The 15,199-nt window shown below is 37.4% G+C and overlaps 1 protein-coding gene across 3 annotated transcripts in view; it reads right to left on the bottom strand.

The window, feature by feature from the left end:
• Window positions 1-15,199, bottom strand: part of tbc1d22b (TBC1 domain family, member 22B) — a 308,460-nt gene that overhangs the window by 29,390 nt on the left and 263,871 nt on the right. The window contains exon 12 of one of the 3 annotated variants that reach the window (XM_043716743.1): window positions 12,960-14,024. The exons of the other annotated variants lie outside the window; for them this stretch is intronic. Within the exon in view, the coding sequence (XP_043572678.1) occupies window positions 14,010-14,024 (15 nt within the window). The 3' untranslated portion in view covers window positions 12,960-14,009. Of the gene's footprint in view, window positions 1-12,959; window positions 14,025-15,199 lie in introns of those variants that run through there. 3 annotated transcript variants of the gene reach the window in all.

The following is a 15,199-nucleotide window of genomic DNA, read 5'->3' as shown; positions in this document are numbered from 1 at the left end:
ATTCAAATGCTTTCCTACAAAAAGCAGTCACAACAAAGGCATTAAAAGGTTAGTTAACTTTAGAATTAACTTTTTTCAGTTAGTACATAGTAGTTAGATTTTAACAAAATTTTGAAGAATATATAATTAAAGTTTCTTGGATGCGGCCTTATTAGATTACAACTAACATAATGCGGCCTTCCAACATGAAAAGGTTCCCCACCTCTGGTCTAAATATTTTACCAGAAATTATGATTGCAAACACTGTTTGTATATTATTTACTTTTCAAGATTGGGGATTAGATAGATCAGTTGGTTGGATGGCTGGTTTAATTGCAGAATGATGTTAACAGCATGGGTTCAATTAGCATAAAGGACTCTCCTTCCCAACCTCTCATCCGGCATGAAGTGTGGTGACCCTCAGGTTAAGCCACAACCAGTCATCTCTCTTGTGTGAGGGAAGGCCTATAGTCTGGCAACTATGGTGACATTTACTTTTCAAAACAGCTTTTACTTAAAAGCACCTCAAATTACAAATTAAAAATTCTAGCAAAAAAATTAATATGGTCTGCTGCTACAACAAAGTCAGTCAGTCAGAGACAAAAAAACTGCTGATGCTGGAATCCAAGGTAGATAACCAGGAGGCTGGAAGAACACAGTAAGCCAGGCAGCATCAGCAGGGAAGAAATCAACGTTTTGGGCATAACCTTCTTCGGGACTGGGTGTGGGTGTAAGGGGAGCTACAGATAAAAGGGATGGTGGGGAGCAGGGTGGTGAGGTGGGGATAAGTGAACACAGGTGGAGGTATGACCTGATTGGTCGATGGCAGGAATGAATCTAGTTGGTGACTAGAAGGAAGGATGGGTCAGAGGAATGGATGGGAGGGGGAGGGGCTGTGGAGGGAGTTGGGTGATGGGAAGGGAAGTTATTTGAAATTGGAGAACTTAATGTTGAGTCCTCTGGGCTGTAGGCTGCCCAGGCTTGGTTCTTGTTCCTCCGATTTGCAGTCGGATACGTTAAGGCAATGGAGTAGGTCAAGGATGGTCATGTTTAAAAGGAGTGGGGCAGTGATCCTATAGGCCCAGCTGAGATGCTTGGTGAAACATTCCCTTAGTTTACCTTTGGCCTGGAGGAGAAAGTGAGGGCTGGAGATCAGAGCTGAAAATGTGTTGCTGGAAAAGCGCAGCAGGTCAGGCAGCATCCAGGGAACAGGAGAATCGACGTTTCGGGCATAAGCCCTTCTTCAGGAATGGCTTCCTGAAGAAGGGCTTATGCCCGAAACGTCAATTCTCCTGTTCCCTGGATGCTGCCTGACCTGCTGCGCTTTTCCAGCAACACATTTTCAGCTCTTTGCCTTTGGCCTGTCTGATGTAGAGAAGACTGTATTGAGAGCACCGGATCCAGTCAACGAGGTTGGAGAGGCAGGTGAACCTCTGTCTCACCTTGAAGGACTGTTTGGGGCCAGGATGGAGGTGAGGGGGGTGGTATGCCGGCAGGTTTTGTATCTTTTCTGTTGCAGGGGTAGGTACCTGTGGTTTCGGGGAAGTTGGTGGGGAGAGTGGTGCGATTCAAGGACTGGCGAAGGGAACGGTCCCTGCAGAAGGTGGGGTGCGTGGGGTTTGTTATTGGTGGTGGGGTCTAGTTTGAATTGATAGAAGTGTTTAAGGACAATGTGTTGGATGTGGAGACTGGCAGGTGAAGACAACGGAGACCCTGTTTTTATTGCATTTGTCGGGTGTGGGCAGGGTTTACAGCAGTGGAACGGGGAATGGAGGTGGTGCAGTGGACGATTGTCTGGATGACACGTGGGGGAAAGTATGTTGTTTAAAACTGGTGGACATCTGAGATGCTTGAGAGTGGAATCAGACTGCAAATTGGAAGAACATCATTTCATCTTCCACCTGGGTAGTCTACAGCCCAGAAGATTCAATGCTGAGTTCTCCAATTTCAAATAATCTTCCTTCCCAACACCCAACTCCCTTTCCAGCCCCTCTCCCTCCCTTCCATTCCTTTCATTGACCTTTCCTTCCAGCCACCAACCGGATTCATTCCTCCTATCAACCAACCAGGTCATACCTTCTACCTGTCTTCACCTGTCCCCACCTCACCACCCTGCCCCTCCTTTATCTGCAACTCCCCTTAAAGCCACTTCCAGTCCTGAAGAAGGGTTACACCCAAAACGTTGACTTCTCCACCACCTGATGCTGCCTGGCTTGCTGAAAACAAAGTAAGTCAGCAGGTTTATACTTTCTGGTTCAGCCAATGACAGGAGAACAAGGTTCCAACCATCTTTTCACTTTTATTGCATAAAAACAGCTCTACTGATTTCAAAAGGAAATTGAAAGCATGAAAGGAGTGGATCAGTAACAAGTTCAGTTAGCAGTCAAACTAAGAAGTGATGAAAAACTAGATTTAATAAAACAGCAATCAGAAATTTAACAGATAGGAAAAAGGAGACAACACCTACCAACTATATACTGTCTTTACCATAAAACATCCCAAAGCTCTTTATAAGAGCACTGTGAAACAAAATTCAATGGTGAGCCATATATGGAGATATTAAGTCGGACAGCCAATAGCTTGGTTGAGGATGTAAGATTTAGAAAGTAAATCACAAATAAAAAAGCAAAGAGACAAAAAGGTGTCGGGAGGAAATTCCCCAAGATGGGGGGGGCCTTAAATCATTGAAAACACAGCCACCATTTAAAAATGGAAGTGGTCAATAGGCCAAAATTGGATGAGCAGACATCACAGAAGGGTTTAAGTTTGGAGGAGATTACAGAGAAGAGAAGTTGAAGTCACAGAGGGCTTTCAAAACAAGGCTAAGAATTTTCAAATTAGAACGTTGCTTGCACAGCAGGTATTGTAGTAACAGAGGTGAGCAGCACTTGGTGTGAAATACAGCATAGGAAGACAACCTTTCAAAGGACAGAATGTGGGATGTCACTCAGGGGTTTGTCAGAATAATCAAATCCAGAGATAACAAAGACATGGATGCGAATTTCATCTGCAGATAGCCCGAAGCACGAGCATCATCGGGTTTTGTTACAGAATTAGATAAAGTCCAACTTAAGGGGATTTCTAGGCATTCAACAATAGCAAACTCATCAGGCAGGGTAAATAATTGTAGAATTCTAGGACTGAACTGATGCTTTTGTTTTTATTTTAAAATGTCGAGAGATGAAAATAAAGATTGCAACATGAGATTAAGGTGCAAACTGAAATAAGCAAATATAAGACAAAGATGCATTTTTTAAATTTATTTTTTCAGGACTAGTGAGGCTGCTCAGTGGAAATTCTGAACAGAGTATATAATTAAAGAAACAAGTTAGCAAGATGTGATTCAATAAGATGTGATTTTCATGAAGGGTTTATTAGTAAGATAATAAGCCAAGCCAAACATGCACAAGAATTCTTAGAAGCATGGCACTCCAACCGGAACTCTATCAACAAACACATTGACTTGAATCCCATCTAAGGCCCCCACCCCACCAGAGAAAAAGTACAGGAAATGACATCACTAACACAAGGAAGCCTAAACACACAAATAAAAAGTAGGCCATACCACCAGTGCTTCACCGGAGGCTCACTAAAGATGTTACCCAGTATGGTGATGAAACGTCTGAAAACGAACCTTCCAGCTCAGTGAGCAAACTTACATCCAGAACCTCAACCTGATATACAAATCTTCTCTAGACTGAATAAAGGAAAGATTAAAAATAAACATGATTCCCGAACATTAACTGCAATTAAATGTGGCAGCAACAACCCAGAAACTTTAATTCTGTTACAATATTAAAAGTTCTTTTCACAAAACGTGAATAAAGGTTGTGTTCTTTTTAGAAAAAATAACAGGTTTATAACACCAAATAAGTAAACCTATTCCTGATCAGAAAGTTACAAAAATAAAGAGAGTAAGTCACTAATACAAAGGGTGAGGCTTACAACAGGTAAAAGGGTAAGACCAATAAGAACATAAGCACTAATATATGCTCACTGTGAAATTTTAGTATTACTGAACTGCTGATGCATCAATTTGATTGCTACCAATATGGTATAACCACATAAACACCTGGCTAAAGAGGAATTAATTATTACTTGTTCCTGGATAACTTTTTAATTGAAAATTAAATATACAGGTCAGCAAAAAAAATGATGATTACATTTCCTACCAACAAGTTGGCATAATTATTCAATGAACAAGGCGATGAAGAAACATTTTAATATTCTTCTGTGTGACAAACCAAAAATGGGATATATTGTTCATATTTTGGAAAATGACCAAGGGTGAGGTTGAAAGAAGACTACATAACACTTTTCACATTCTCAGTACAGTTCACAGTCAAAGACATTTTTGAATTACAGTACTGTTGTTTTGTTGGTCTCACAAATAAGATAAATGATCAACATCCTCTGATAACATTTGGTGAATGATAAATATTGACCAAGACATTTAGAGATGTCTGTGCTGTCACCAATAAAAGATTGTGGTCTTTTATATACAGCAGAATCAGCAACTGAGACCTTGATAATTTGCAACTGAAGTTATAACCATTCTCCATCACTCCAACATGCCCTCAGTACTGTTGCGAATGGTCAGCTTCCTGGGTGTATGGTGAATAAGCCACCTTCTAACTCAGAGTATAGTGCTAAATGTTCATTAATTACCATCTCAAATATTTCAAAAAAGTGAATTGATTTGTAAGGTTTATGAACAAAATATGCTGATTCACCGTATAATATTTACTGTTGCTCTTCCCATAAAAAATGATGTAAATATTTGTTGAATTTAATGTAGCCAATGAAACAACTAAAGAGAAAAGCTGAAAAGTCACTTATGAAACAAGCTAACTTTAGATGAAAGAAACAGCAAGTGAACCCGTTTCTACATTGTAAGAAAGGAACAGTTGTGACATCAATGGTTATGAAACAGAATGAAACTGTGGTCTATTAGTTATCATGGCACCATCTAGCATTTGATAATAATGAGACAACATTATTTTAGGAGCAGAAACAAAAAAACCCAATGCACTTTGATACTGGTTAGGATAACAGAATTCACTTTTTTCAAAATAGTAGGAAAGTTATATGTGGCATTGAACCTCAGGAATGCTGTCATTCATAATGCTCAACTCTTGTGGCATTGTAAAAAAGGAAACTTTAGTTCAAACATTATTGTTCTAAATATGTCTCTTCAGCTACTTGAATGGAAAATATCCTAAATTAAATGAATATCAAATTTCACAAACTTACGAAAAGTCAAAAACACAAACTAATCAAATAAATAGCAAGGATGACACAATATCAATGTTGCACTGATTAACCAACTCTATCAGGTTACTCAAGCAGAACAGTCATCGACACTCTGATAATTAAATACGCTTTTACATGATGCAATTTAACAAACTATATTTCAGTTATCATAGGCAATTAATTTACTTCATAAAAACTGAAACAGGCCATTTAGCCCCTTGAGACTGTTCAACCATACAATTAGATCTGTATGATATGTTCACAAACTTCATAACCCATCTTCCACTTTTATTCCATAAATCATAATAACCTTGCTCATTAAAAATACCAATCTCAGTTTTGAATCTTTTAATTTACCTGTTATCAATGTTTTCAGGGAGGAGCTCAAGTTTTTCCACTGTACCTTATAAACATTTATTTCAGTTCAGCAGTTGAAGGATGAGGATTAATCTCTACTTAATTCATCTAGATACTTTAACTGGTGAAGACAATGGTGTATGCAGTGGGTTTCAGGATTGCTCTTTCTTTTAGGCAGTCTCCTTTTGAAGCTGATGGAACTAATTGTCTTTTTTTGCCATAGTTATAACCACGCTGTATGCAATGATATTCGACAACCTTAACAGAGTTCTAGGGAAAGCTGTAACAGACAATTCATTTGTCTGACTTGCTGCCCTTAAGATTACAGCCATCCAAAATGTTTTTTGGAAACTTAACATAAAGTAATAAAAAGAAGCCAAATTACTTTAATGTCAGTCATGAAAATTCAAGTGGTAATGCAAAATAGGACATGATTGAATGACAATAATTTAAGTCTTGCTCAATCTCTGAATTAGTGATCGGAAAGATAGCAACAATTAAATCAATTGGGAATAAACAGCATAGTGTTTTATCACAGAATATGGGTGCAGTTTGCCACTTTACAATACAGTGGTGTACTTTTTTTATGATGTGTGTTGTAAAAAGTATGATAGCAAATTTGTACACAGTCCAATTTAGTTTCTGATCATTATTTTCTGGAAAATAAGGTACTTACGTTTTGACAACATTCAGACAAATAAAATTGCACTCAAGGACAACTCTTAATCTAGTAACTATGATGCCTGCCATTCCAGCTTCCCACTCCTGTCACGCTCCAATTGTATCACCTGCTATGCCTTGAGGTTGTACCATAAACCCTAGTATGCTTAAATGTTTTCACCTATTCTTGTTTGGTCAACCTGCTTCCCCCATTCTATTTTGCTCCTTATTCTCCCTCTTTTATTGCTTTGGCTTAATTATTTCTATTTATTCTAACTTTTGTTTCAGTTATTTTAATTCAACACTTTTTTTGTTTTGGGCACCTATCATTTTTGATGTGAAAGCAACGTTCTCTTTGCAAAAGGCACATCATAGCCAAGCCATTTAGTTCAATATGGCCTACATTGAAACATGTGTTCTGTTATTTACTCGTGGGATATGGGCATCAGCACAACCATCTCGAATGGAGTTGAATTCTTTAACCACTGCAATCTATATGGTGAAGGAATACCCACCGTTCTATTAGGCTGATAGTTGCTGCTTTTTGGCTGGTTACAAAGAAGGAATATGGTATATTTCTAGTTCAGGATGACTTGGCAAGGGGTTTGGAGGTGGTGGTGTTCCCATGAACTTGTAGCCCTTATTCTTCTAAGTGGAATTGAGATTGGGAGATGCTCTTGAGGCAACCTTGAGATGTCTTTTAATGGTATTGGTACAAAGGCTCTTTAAAGATGAGGTCTGAAGGAATTGGGATTCATTCCAATTTCAGTACAGATACCAGTTTTCAATAATTGCTTAATAAACTTTTTATAAGAAATAAAATAAGTTGTGTTTATTAAAGAAAACCTGGTTGATTCGTCATTCCTGCTTGATGCCTAATATAGGTAAATTATATGATTGGCAACATACAGAACAGGATATATAATTTAAGTTTATGTATTCCTCCGGGTGCTCCGGTTTCCTCCCACAGTCCAAAGATGTGCAGGTCAGGTGAATTGGCCATGCTAAATTGCCCGTAGTGTTAAGTAAGGGGTAAATGTAGGGGTATGGGTGGGTTGCGCTTCGGCGGGTCGGTGTGGACTTGTTGGGCCGAAGGGCCTGTTTCCACACTGTAATGTAATCTAATCACCTGTAATAATAATCCAATCCAAACAAACAAACACAAACTCTTGGAATAAAATATATTTCTCTCTGCAGAGATTCACTTGGGATGGGGAAGCAATTAGCCAATAATGTTTAGTTCTCGAAGGGTTAAAAAAACCATGGAATGTTCAGATGGTTGCCAATCTCGAGTTCTGGTACATAAAGCTGAGCACCATTCACTTAAGATTCCACAGATACTGAAAAAGTCCACATCCAAATGCAACAAGACCTGGACAATATCCAGGTTTGAGCTCATGAATGGTTAGTTAATTCCATGCCACACAAATGCCAGGCAATGATCATCACCAAGAGAGACTCTAACCATTGCCCCTTGATATTGAATGGAATTTACCATCACTGAAGCCGTTACTATCAATAGCCTCAAGGTTACTATTGACCAGAAATGAAATTGGACTAGCCATATAAGAACTATGGTTACAAGAGCAGTTCAGTGTTAGGAATCCTGCAGTGATTAACTGACCTCCTGACTCCCCAAACAATGTCCACTATCTGCAAGGCACAAGTCAGAAGTATGTCAGAATATTCTCCACTTGCCCAGATAACTGTAGCTCTATCAATACTCAAGTTTGACATTAAAGTAGCTCACTTGATGGGCACCACATCAACCAACATTCAATTCCTCCATCATAGTCACTCAGTAGGAGAACTGTTCACCAAGCTTTTTAAAAAAAATCATTCATAGAAAGAGGGCATCACTGGCCAGGTGAGTATTTATTGACCAGTGGACAGTTAATAATCAACCATAATGTTGTGCAATTACATGCTGCATTGTAGAAATCCATCTGCACTCCTTCAACAGCATCTTCAAAACCACAACCACTACCATGTGGAAGAACAACGGCAGCAAATATTTGGGAATTCCATCTCTTTCAAGTTCCCCTCCAAGCCACTTATCATCCTGACTTGCTGGGTCAAAAGTCTGAAATTTCCTCCCTAACAACATTGTGGGTCTACAATGGATTATATGGTTCCATCCCATGAGTAAATAATAACATATCTCTCATAAGAATAAAAAACAGCCACCTATTAACAGAAAAGTTCAGGTCTAAGTCCCTTACTTTACAATTTAATTAATTATACAAATTAAAATTTATTGAATGGGTTTGTTTCGAGAAAAGATCCATCATCTCAAAGGTTTGGGGTCCTAAGGCTAGATCAATACCAAGACATATATATTAATAGTAGCGGCTTTCTATGACAACATTGACATAGCATTAGGTACTTAGAGAAAGAGTCTATGCACAGTGTTATCAATTGCCAATATTCAATTTTGAGTGACAGTATGCTATGACCTACTCTTATGACAATTAAACACACAGGAAATGAATACAAGAACCACATCTGATTTTGAAATGCTAAATGAGGTTCAGAGCTGATTATTCCTCCCACAGAAAATCTCTGCATCTGTAGTTTCTCCATTTTTTTGGGGATGTGTACAATAGAATTCAAAATGTCCTGAATGCCATCATGAAATCAGTTCTGACTATAAATGTTTCTACATGACTGAATTGGTTCTATTTTGGTAATGGGTCAAAAAAATCCAAATGGCAGATTTAATAATCTGAATAGATGTCATCAGATTAAGTACTGTTGAAGCATACACCATAAATTCACAATCTGTCATCCAGAAATACCATATTGGAAAACATATTGATTTTATAACTAACTAAATTCACTACAATTAATTTTCTATTTCTCTTATTTATTCAAAGACAATGTGGAAAGCTTGTCATTCTCTGTTTTGAATAATTAACATATGGAACTGTTTATATTTCAGTTTAAACAGAGAAAATAAAAGGCAACTGTAGCAGATGATGCTTGCAAAACCATGTTGTTTTAACTCTTAAAGTACCACAAAGCACTGGTTTCACAAACCAGTAAGTAAAAACAAAATCCAATGATACATTCATTAATCTACTCCTAATGAAGTTACAGAAGCAAAGTCACTTCAACGTCTTTGTCTTTTCCTTTCTATTTCGGCAATCCATATTACTCAAGGGGTTGGCATGGAATGCAGTCAGATTGCCAGATTGCAAATCTTCTTGGTATTAACTTTCCTTTGGATTTTAAGGCTGATCAATGTAATGTAACAAGGTGAAGTGACTGAGTGGCATAGATTAGACATTGTCAACATTATCAACATCTATTGTAAAGTAAGGGACTTAGACTGGAACCAATTCTACTCTGCACACCATGAATGTTAACTCACGCAATAATGCTTTGCTGAAATGTGCTATCTGGTTAAGCCAAACCTACAAATCTTAGAACAACTGACTGATTATATTTTACTCTAATTTATTTTCCTGTGAGTGAAGGAAAATGATTTAATTGACATGTCAGCCAATTTTATGATTTTGCTTCATTTACTCCCGCTTACATCTAGTAAAAACATTCCCAATTTAAAGGAAAAGCCTCAGCAAAATGGGGAACTTGGTTCAAAAATGTGTGCTCAGTAAAGTTTGCTTCAATTTGAAGGATTTAGTTCCGTACTGGTAAAGAAAATCCTCCCAAAATGGAGTGTGCCAGAGACTGAGGGTGAACTCTGCTTACTTGGCAGAATTACTGGCATTTCTAGCATTTTGGTCACAGACTAGATATATCAATCTGAGTCATTTTCTTTCTCTTTAAAATATCACTACCATGTAAAAGACATTTCTGTAGAGGAGTGCATGAACTCATGATTTGTATGAGCTCACATGAAGACTTCTTTTGATTTGAATGTTTCAATTTTAAAATAACCAGCTAAACTTTATGTTTTAAATAAGATAAGAGTGTAATTTAACCCATAGCTATTGCTGGAAGTTATTTAACTAAACGTGATAAAAGTATTAGCTAAACTACATATTTAAAGTAAGCATTGTAAATGGAGACTAGAAATTGAAGCTTTTCATCTTGTATTCAACAGAACTAGGATGCCAGGAACACATTTGGCAATCTAGACGTATCCTTAAACTGAAACTGTGTTTTTTGCAATCATTAACTCAGAGACTTGTGCAGTTGAATTCAATTTCAAAGCTATCACGAATGTCAAAATAGATGGCCTTGCTATGGAATTCCTTTTAGGACCAGCTTTTGCTTGCATCTTTATTAGTTACCATGAAAAGTGCACCTCTGATGAAAGTACCACTAACCTCTCACCCTTGTTTTCACTCACCACTCAATGTATACCTTGCGATTCCTGCGGTCCCATATGCTACAAAATCTTATTGGCAGCCTTGTGAATAGGACTGTAGCCACCTGCTCATCATGTAAGTTGTACTTCAAGATAAATCATTCAAAATCTTTATCCTACATGATACAGATATCCTGATCAAATCACCACTCAATGTATATCACGAAAACTCATGAAAGGGCCTATTATTCAATACCTTTAGCTCCGAGTGCTGCCCAATCTACCTCAGATTACCTGGAAGGGGAAGTTGTTTCAAACATTTCACCAAGTGAAGGTAGTTTGTATTGTATAGCTACTATCCAGTGCAATAATGAGTGGTTTTCTCCAATAAAGAGATAATGCCAAAATGATGTTTTGCTAACCACACAAAGAAGTGATGTATGAATTCCAGTGCTGTTGGAATGCAGGGATGTAGGGCTGCACACACTGATTGGTGGACTTAATCAAACATGTTTTATTGACCATTTGCAGTTGGCAGCACGTACTTGCAAGCTTCAGTAAAGTATTTCTAACCATGAGATTATATTACAGATTACATTAGATTACATTAGAGCGTGGAAACAGGCCCTTCGGCCCAACAAGTCCACACCGACACTCCGAAGCGCAACCCACCCATACCCCTACATTTACCCCTTACCTAACACTACGGGCAATTTAACATGGCCAATTCACCTGACCTGCACATCTTTGGACTGTGGGAGGAAACCGGAGCACCCGGAGGAAACCCACACATGTGGGTTTCCTTACATGATGTATATCTTCTACTGGAAATAATTTGTTAAATAATCTGGACTATGCTAAGAATTACACCAGAAAGCAAATTTAAAATCATCAGCCAGGTCCACAGTGTGATACATTTATGTGAGTTATAAGTTACATACATAAATATTCAGGACCCTATTCTATGCAGGCAAAAGGCACACATGTACATTGCATCTTTCTAATAAAAGGGATCATGCAATTGACTAAAATCTACTGCCCTTCCATGACAATCCCCTAACCAATCTGAATCTACCTGCCTAGTATAATTAAGAATATCAGTGATATTTTCCTGCAGTATCTCCATACCAATTGTAGTTCAACTAAACCTTTCTCTTTCCTCATTCGTTATAAAATGGTGCCTCTTTTTAAAGCATGCTTCTTGTACCTAGTTCTGATGGCTGCAAGATGACAAACTGTCTCTTTTGAGTAATGTTTACATTCTGTACTACCAAATATAAAAAAAAACTAGGAGATAAAAATTAAGTATGAGGAACTCAAATATTGCTGCAAGACTCACTTGCTTGGAGATCATCTTTCTGAAGTGAAGAGGTTGAAACCTGAAATCAAATTCAGCAGCTGTGATGGCTTACATGGACAAATATTAGAGGTTTCTCCCAATTGTGAGATACAGTCAGCAGAACAGGTCATGGGAGAAGAAAAAAGCTATTTCCTTTTGCTTTTACAGCACTGCAGGTTATGGTTTTTGCTAGTTTGATTCAGTACAGTAGTCTTTTAGCTTTTTCTTGTCTGTCCTATTTGATTCTAGTTTTTCTTTCAAAACATCTCTTTCACAATGGTTAGATGGTTCTCCTGAGATCTTTTCCCAAGACAGTTGTCCCAGCCAACTTTTGTAACAGTTCAAAACTTAAAAACGAGTGCTTTCCAAAAACTTGAATCATACTTCCATATTAGGTATTTGATTAGTCCATGTGTGGAGCACTGACATTGACCATTCATTAACTTTGGTCAAGGTAATTAACTAGCTCACTCAGTTAAGCTCAGTTGACTGGATGGCTGGTTTGCAATGTAAAGGATGGGTTTAATTGCTGCACAGCGGAGACCACCATGAAGGACTCTCCCTCTTAACCTCTCCCTTCACCTGTGCTTCATTGCTGGGTGATTGGGAAAAATAATTATTCACTTTTCTTATCTTAATGGTTGTAAACGTTTCACTCTTTCATGTCTTTCAAAGTTCAAGTTCTTAGTTTTTGAAAATTGGCTCGAAAAATATTGAGACACAACTGGAAAAACCTTAATGGGCAGCAGAATATTGCAATTCTTGAAGCACATACAATCAAAAGACAAAAGCCATAAAATACAATAGTTGGTGGCAACATTTTAAAATGAAGAGAAAGATCCTCCAATTTAATTTAGCAGCTGAGAGAATTGTTCCCTTTCATAGCTGATCAGAATGACTGACAAAAATATAAATAATGTACTATAACGATTACTTTCTGTAAACAAATTATTGAAACAACTTTTCAAATTACTCTTGCCAAACTGTCACCTATTAATATTAATTTTAACAGGTCAAAGATTACAGGAAATTAAAATATTTTAATTAGACAAATACGTTTTTTAAGCTGAGACAGTCCTTGGGTTTAAAAGACAGTTGATACAGAAATTAACTGGAGTGCAATAAATTACTATTATAATACCCACTTCTAATGTTGAAATTAAGTGAATTTTATTTAGTGACATGATGAAAATTATAAAATAAAATCTGTGAATGCATCATAAGTATGGTTTAATCCATTTATATACTAAAGGAACTCTGAGCATTGGGATAGGAATATGCAAACTCAGGTAACCCATCAACTCTCTGTAGCCTCTGTAATTAACCATGCACTGATGATCAGAAGGACATTATTCATCAGAAATTATGATAGGTGTGGGACTACAGTAACATGCCAAGAATTTTTCTTTCTTTCTTTAAAGGCTCTCTTCATGTCTTCATTCTCAAAGCATTCTTGACACACAAGGAATAACGTGAGCCTTTCTAGGATAGAGAATAAAGAGAGACAGAATAGGAGGCAGAGAGGTAAACAGAGCAGCTAAGAGTTAACCACATTGCCGTGGGTCTGGAATCACATGTAGGCCAGACCAGTTTCCTTCCCTTTCGAATATTCGTGAACCAGACCGGTTTTTCTTGTCATCATTAGACTTTCAATTCCAGATTTTTATTGAATTCAAATTCCACTATCTGCCAATTCCCAGAGTGTTACCCGGGTCTCCAGATTAATAGTCTAGCAATAATACGACTAGGCAATGACCTCCTCTTGATAGCAAGGTTAGCAATCCATTTAACAGCTTCAACTCTCACAGTGTAAATAGTTATAATACAATTAGGAATCCTTCTCTCAGAGTAATAGTTCAGTGTGTGGACGATGGTCTAACTTGGATGGCCAGAGTTACAATATGCACTGTTCCACTTGTGGAGCAAGTGAACACATTTTTACTTCTCTGTCCTCAAGTTGTTGACAGTAGCCCAGATTTTTCATTAAAGATTGATGGGTAGGACGTCATATTGAAGTCAGTTACCAGTTTGCAGTTGGTAGTGCTTGCAGTCAACCAGAAGATGCACCATTGAGAAATCAGGCTGGCATCAATTTGTTGGATGTGGAGTGTTTTCCATTAGTGTACATGGGCTCTGGATTCTGGATCAATTGCAATGGGTCTGAAAATGATAGAAGTTTGATGGATAAGGGTATAAAAAGATATAGAATAAAAGCAGCAAATAGAATTGAGGTCCAGTCCAGCAATGGTCTAAATGAATGGAGACATAACCTTGAATGGTAGAATGGCCTATTTCTATTCCTAAATGTCTCAGATATAATTAGTAAAGAAGTGAAAGTTAGATTATAAAGCCCTTAAATCAGATTTTCTTTCTGTTCAAATATGTTAACTTTTACTGTGAAAACAGAAACAGAGCAGACTTCTATGTAGCTGTACTAGAAGGTCAGAGGTTCAAATACTCTTTGAAGAGGTGTAATCTTCACCCAAGTAACTATCATATTGCAAGCAGAATATTTAAACCTACATGATAAATGATGGGGTGACTTCAGAATTATTTGTGGTATTGATTTGTATGAATTTTAAGTAGCTTGCTCACTTAATTACAGATCAATACCATTCCATACAGATATTATTAAGATTAAAGTCTTTGAACTTCTCAAAGTTCAATTTCAATGGCAACATTCTGGAAATATGACATAGGTTAAGCTGAAATACTAGACATTTGTTTTAGAGGCTTGATTAAATGCTATTTGCAAGGTTTGAAAGATGCAAAGGAAAGATATGCAGATAAGCTTGCAACAAAAGACAAGTAGCTAGCTCGATAACAACTTGCATTACTTTTGTTAATAACTACAAATGGATTATCGGATTGAACTCCAGAGCTTACAGGTTAAGATATAAACAGGTCTCAAAACGCCTAATAGTACAACAGCTAGTAGCATCTAGTAGATTATACTGCAGTCTATAAATGAACTGTCCAGGTACTATTTCTTTGTGGCATTCAACTAATTCTCAATCTGCTTTCTTTGATTGCATTACTGCAAAGCGAGTTTTGTGCTTCAGACTGCTACAGTATGGCCACAAATGAAACTAATTGAAAATACTTGAAAAGTGATCTATCTTTAGTCCCTGGGGTGAATTTCAATACTTCAATCAAATACCTGTTTTGTCTTTAAAGCTTCAGATGAGACATTCAAATTTCAAATGCATAACATTTATTGGTGGTATTTGCAATTGAAACGAAAAATGATAATTATTCTGAAAACTAACAATCAAATGTTCAGAGCATACACCTGTAATGAGGACTGTATAAGCTAATTATTATAACTATTTGGC

Source organism: Chiloscyllium plagiosum, chromosome 26, assembly GCF_004010195.1.
Source record: "Chiloscyllium plagiosum isolate BGI_BamShark_2017 chromosome 26, ASM401019v2, whole genome shotgun sequence".
NCBI classification, from domain to species: Eukaryota; Metazoa; Chordata; class Chondrichthyes; order Orectolobiformes; family Hemiscylliidae; genus Chiloscyllium; species Chiloscyllium plagiosum.
Note: the sequence above shows the minus strand (reverse complement) of the source record. Positions and strands in the feature narration are given on the sequence as shown.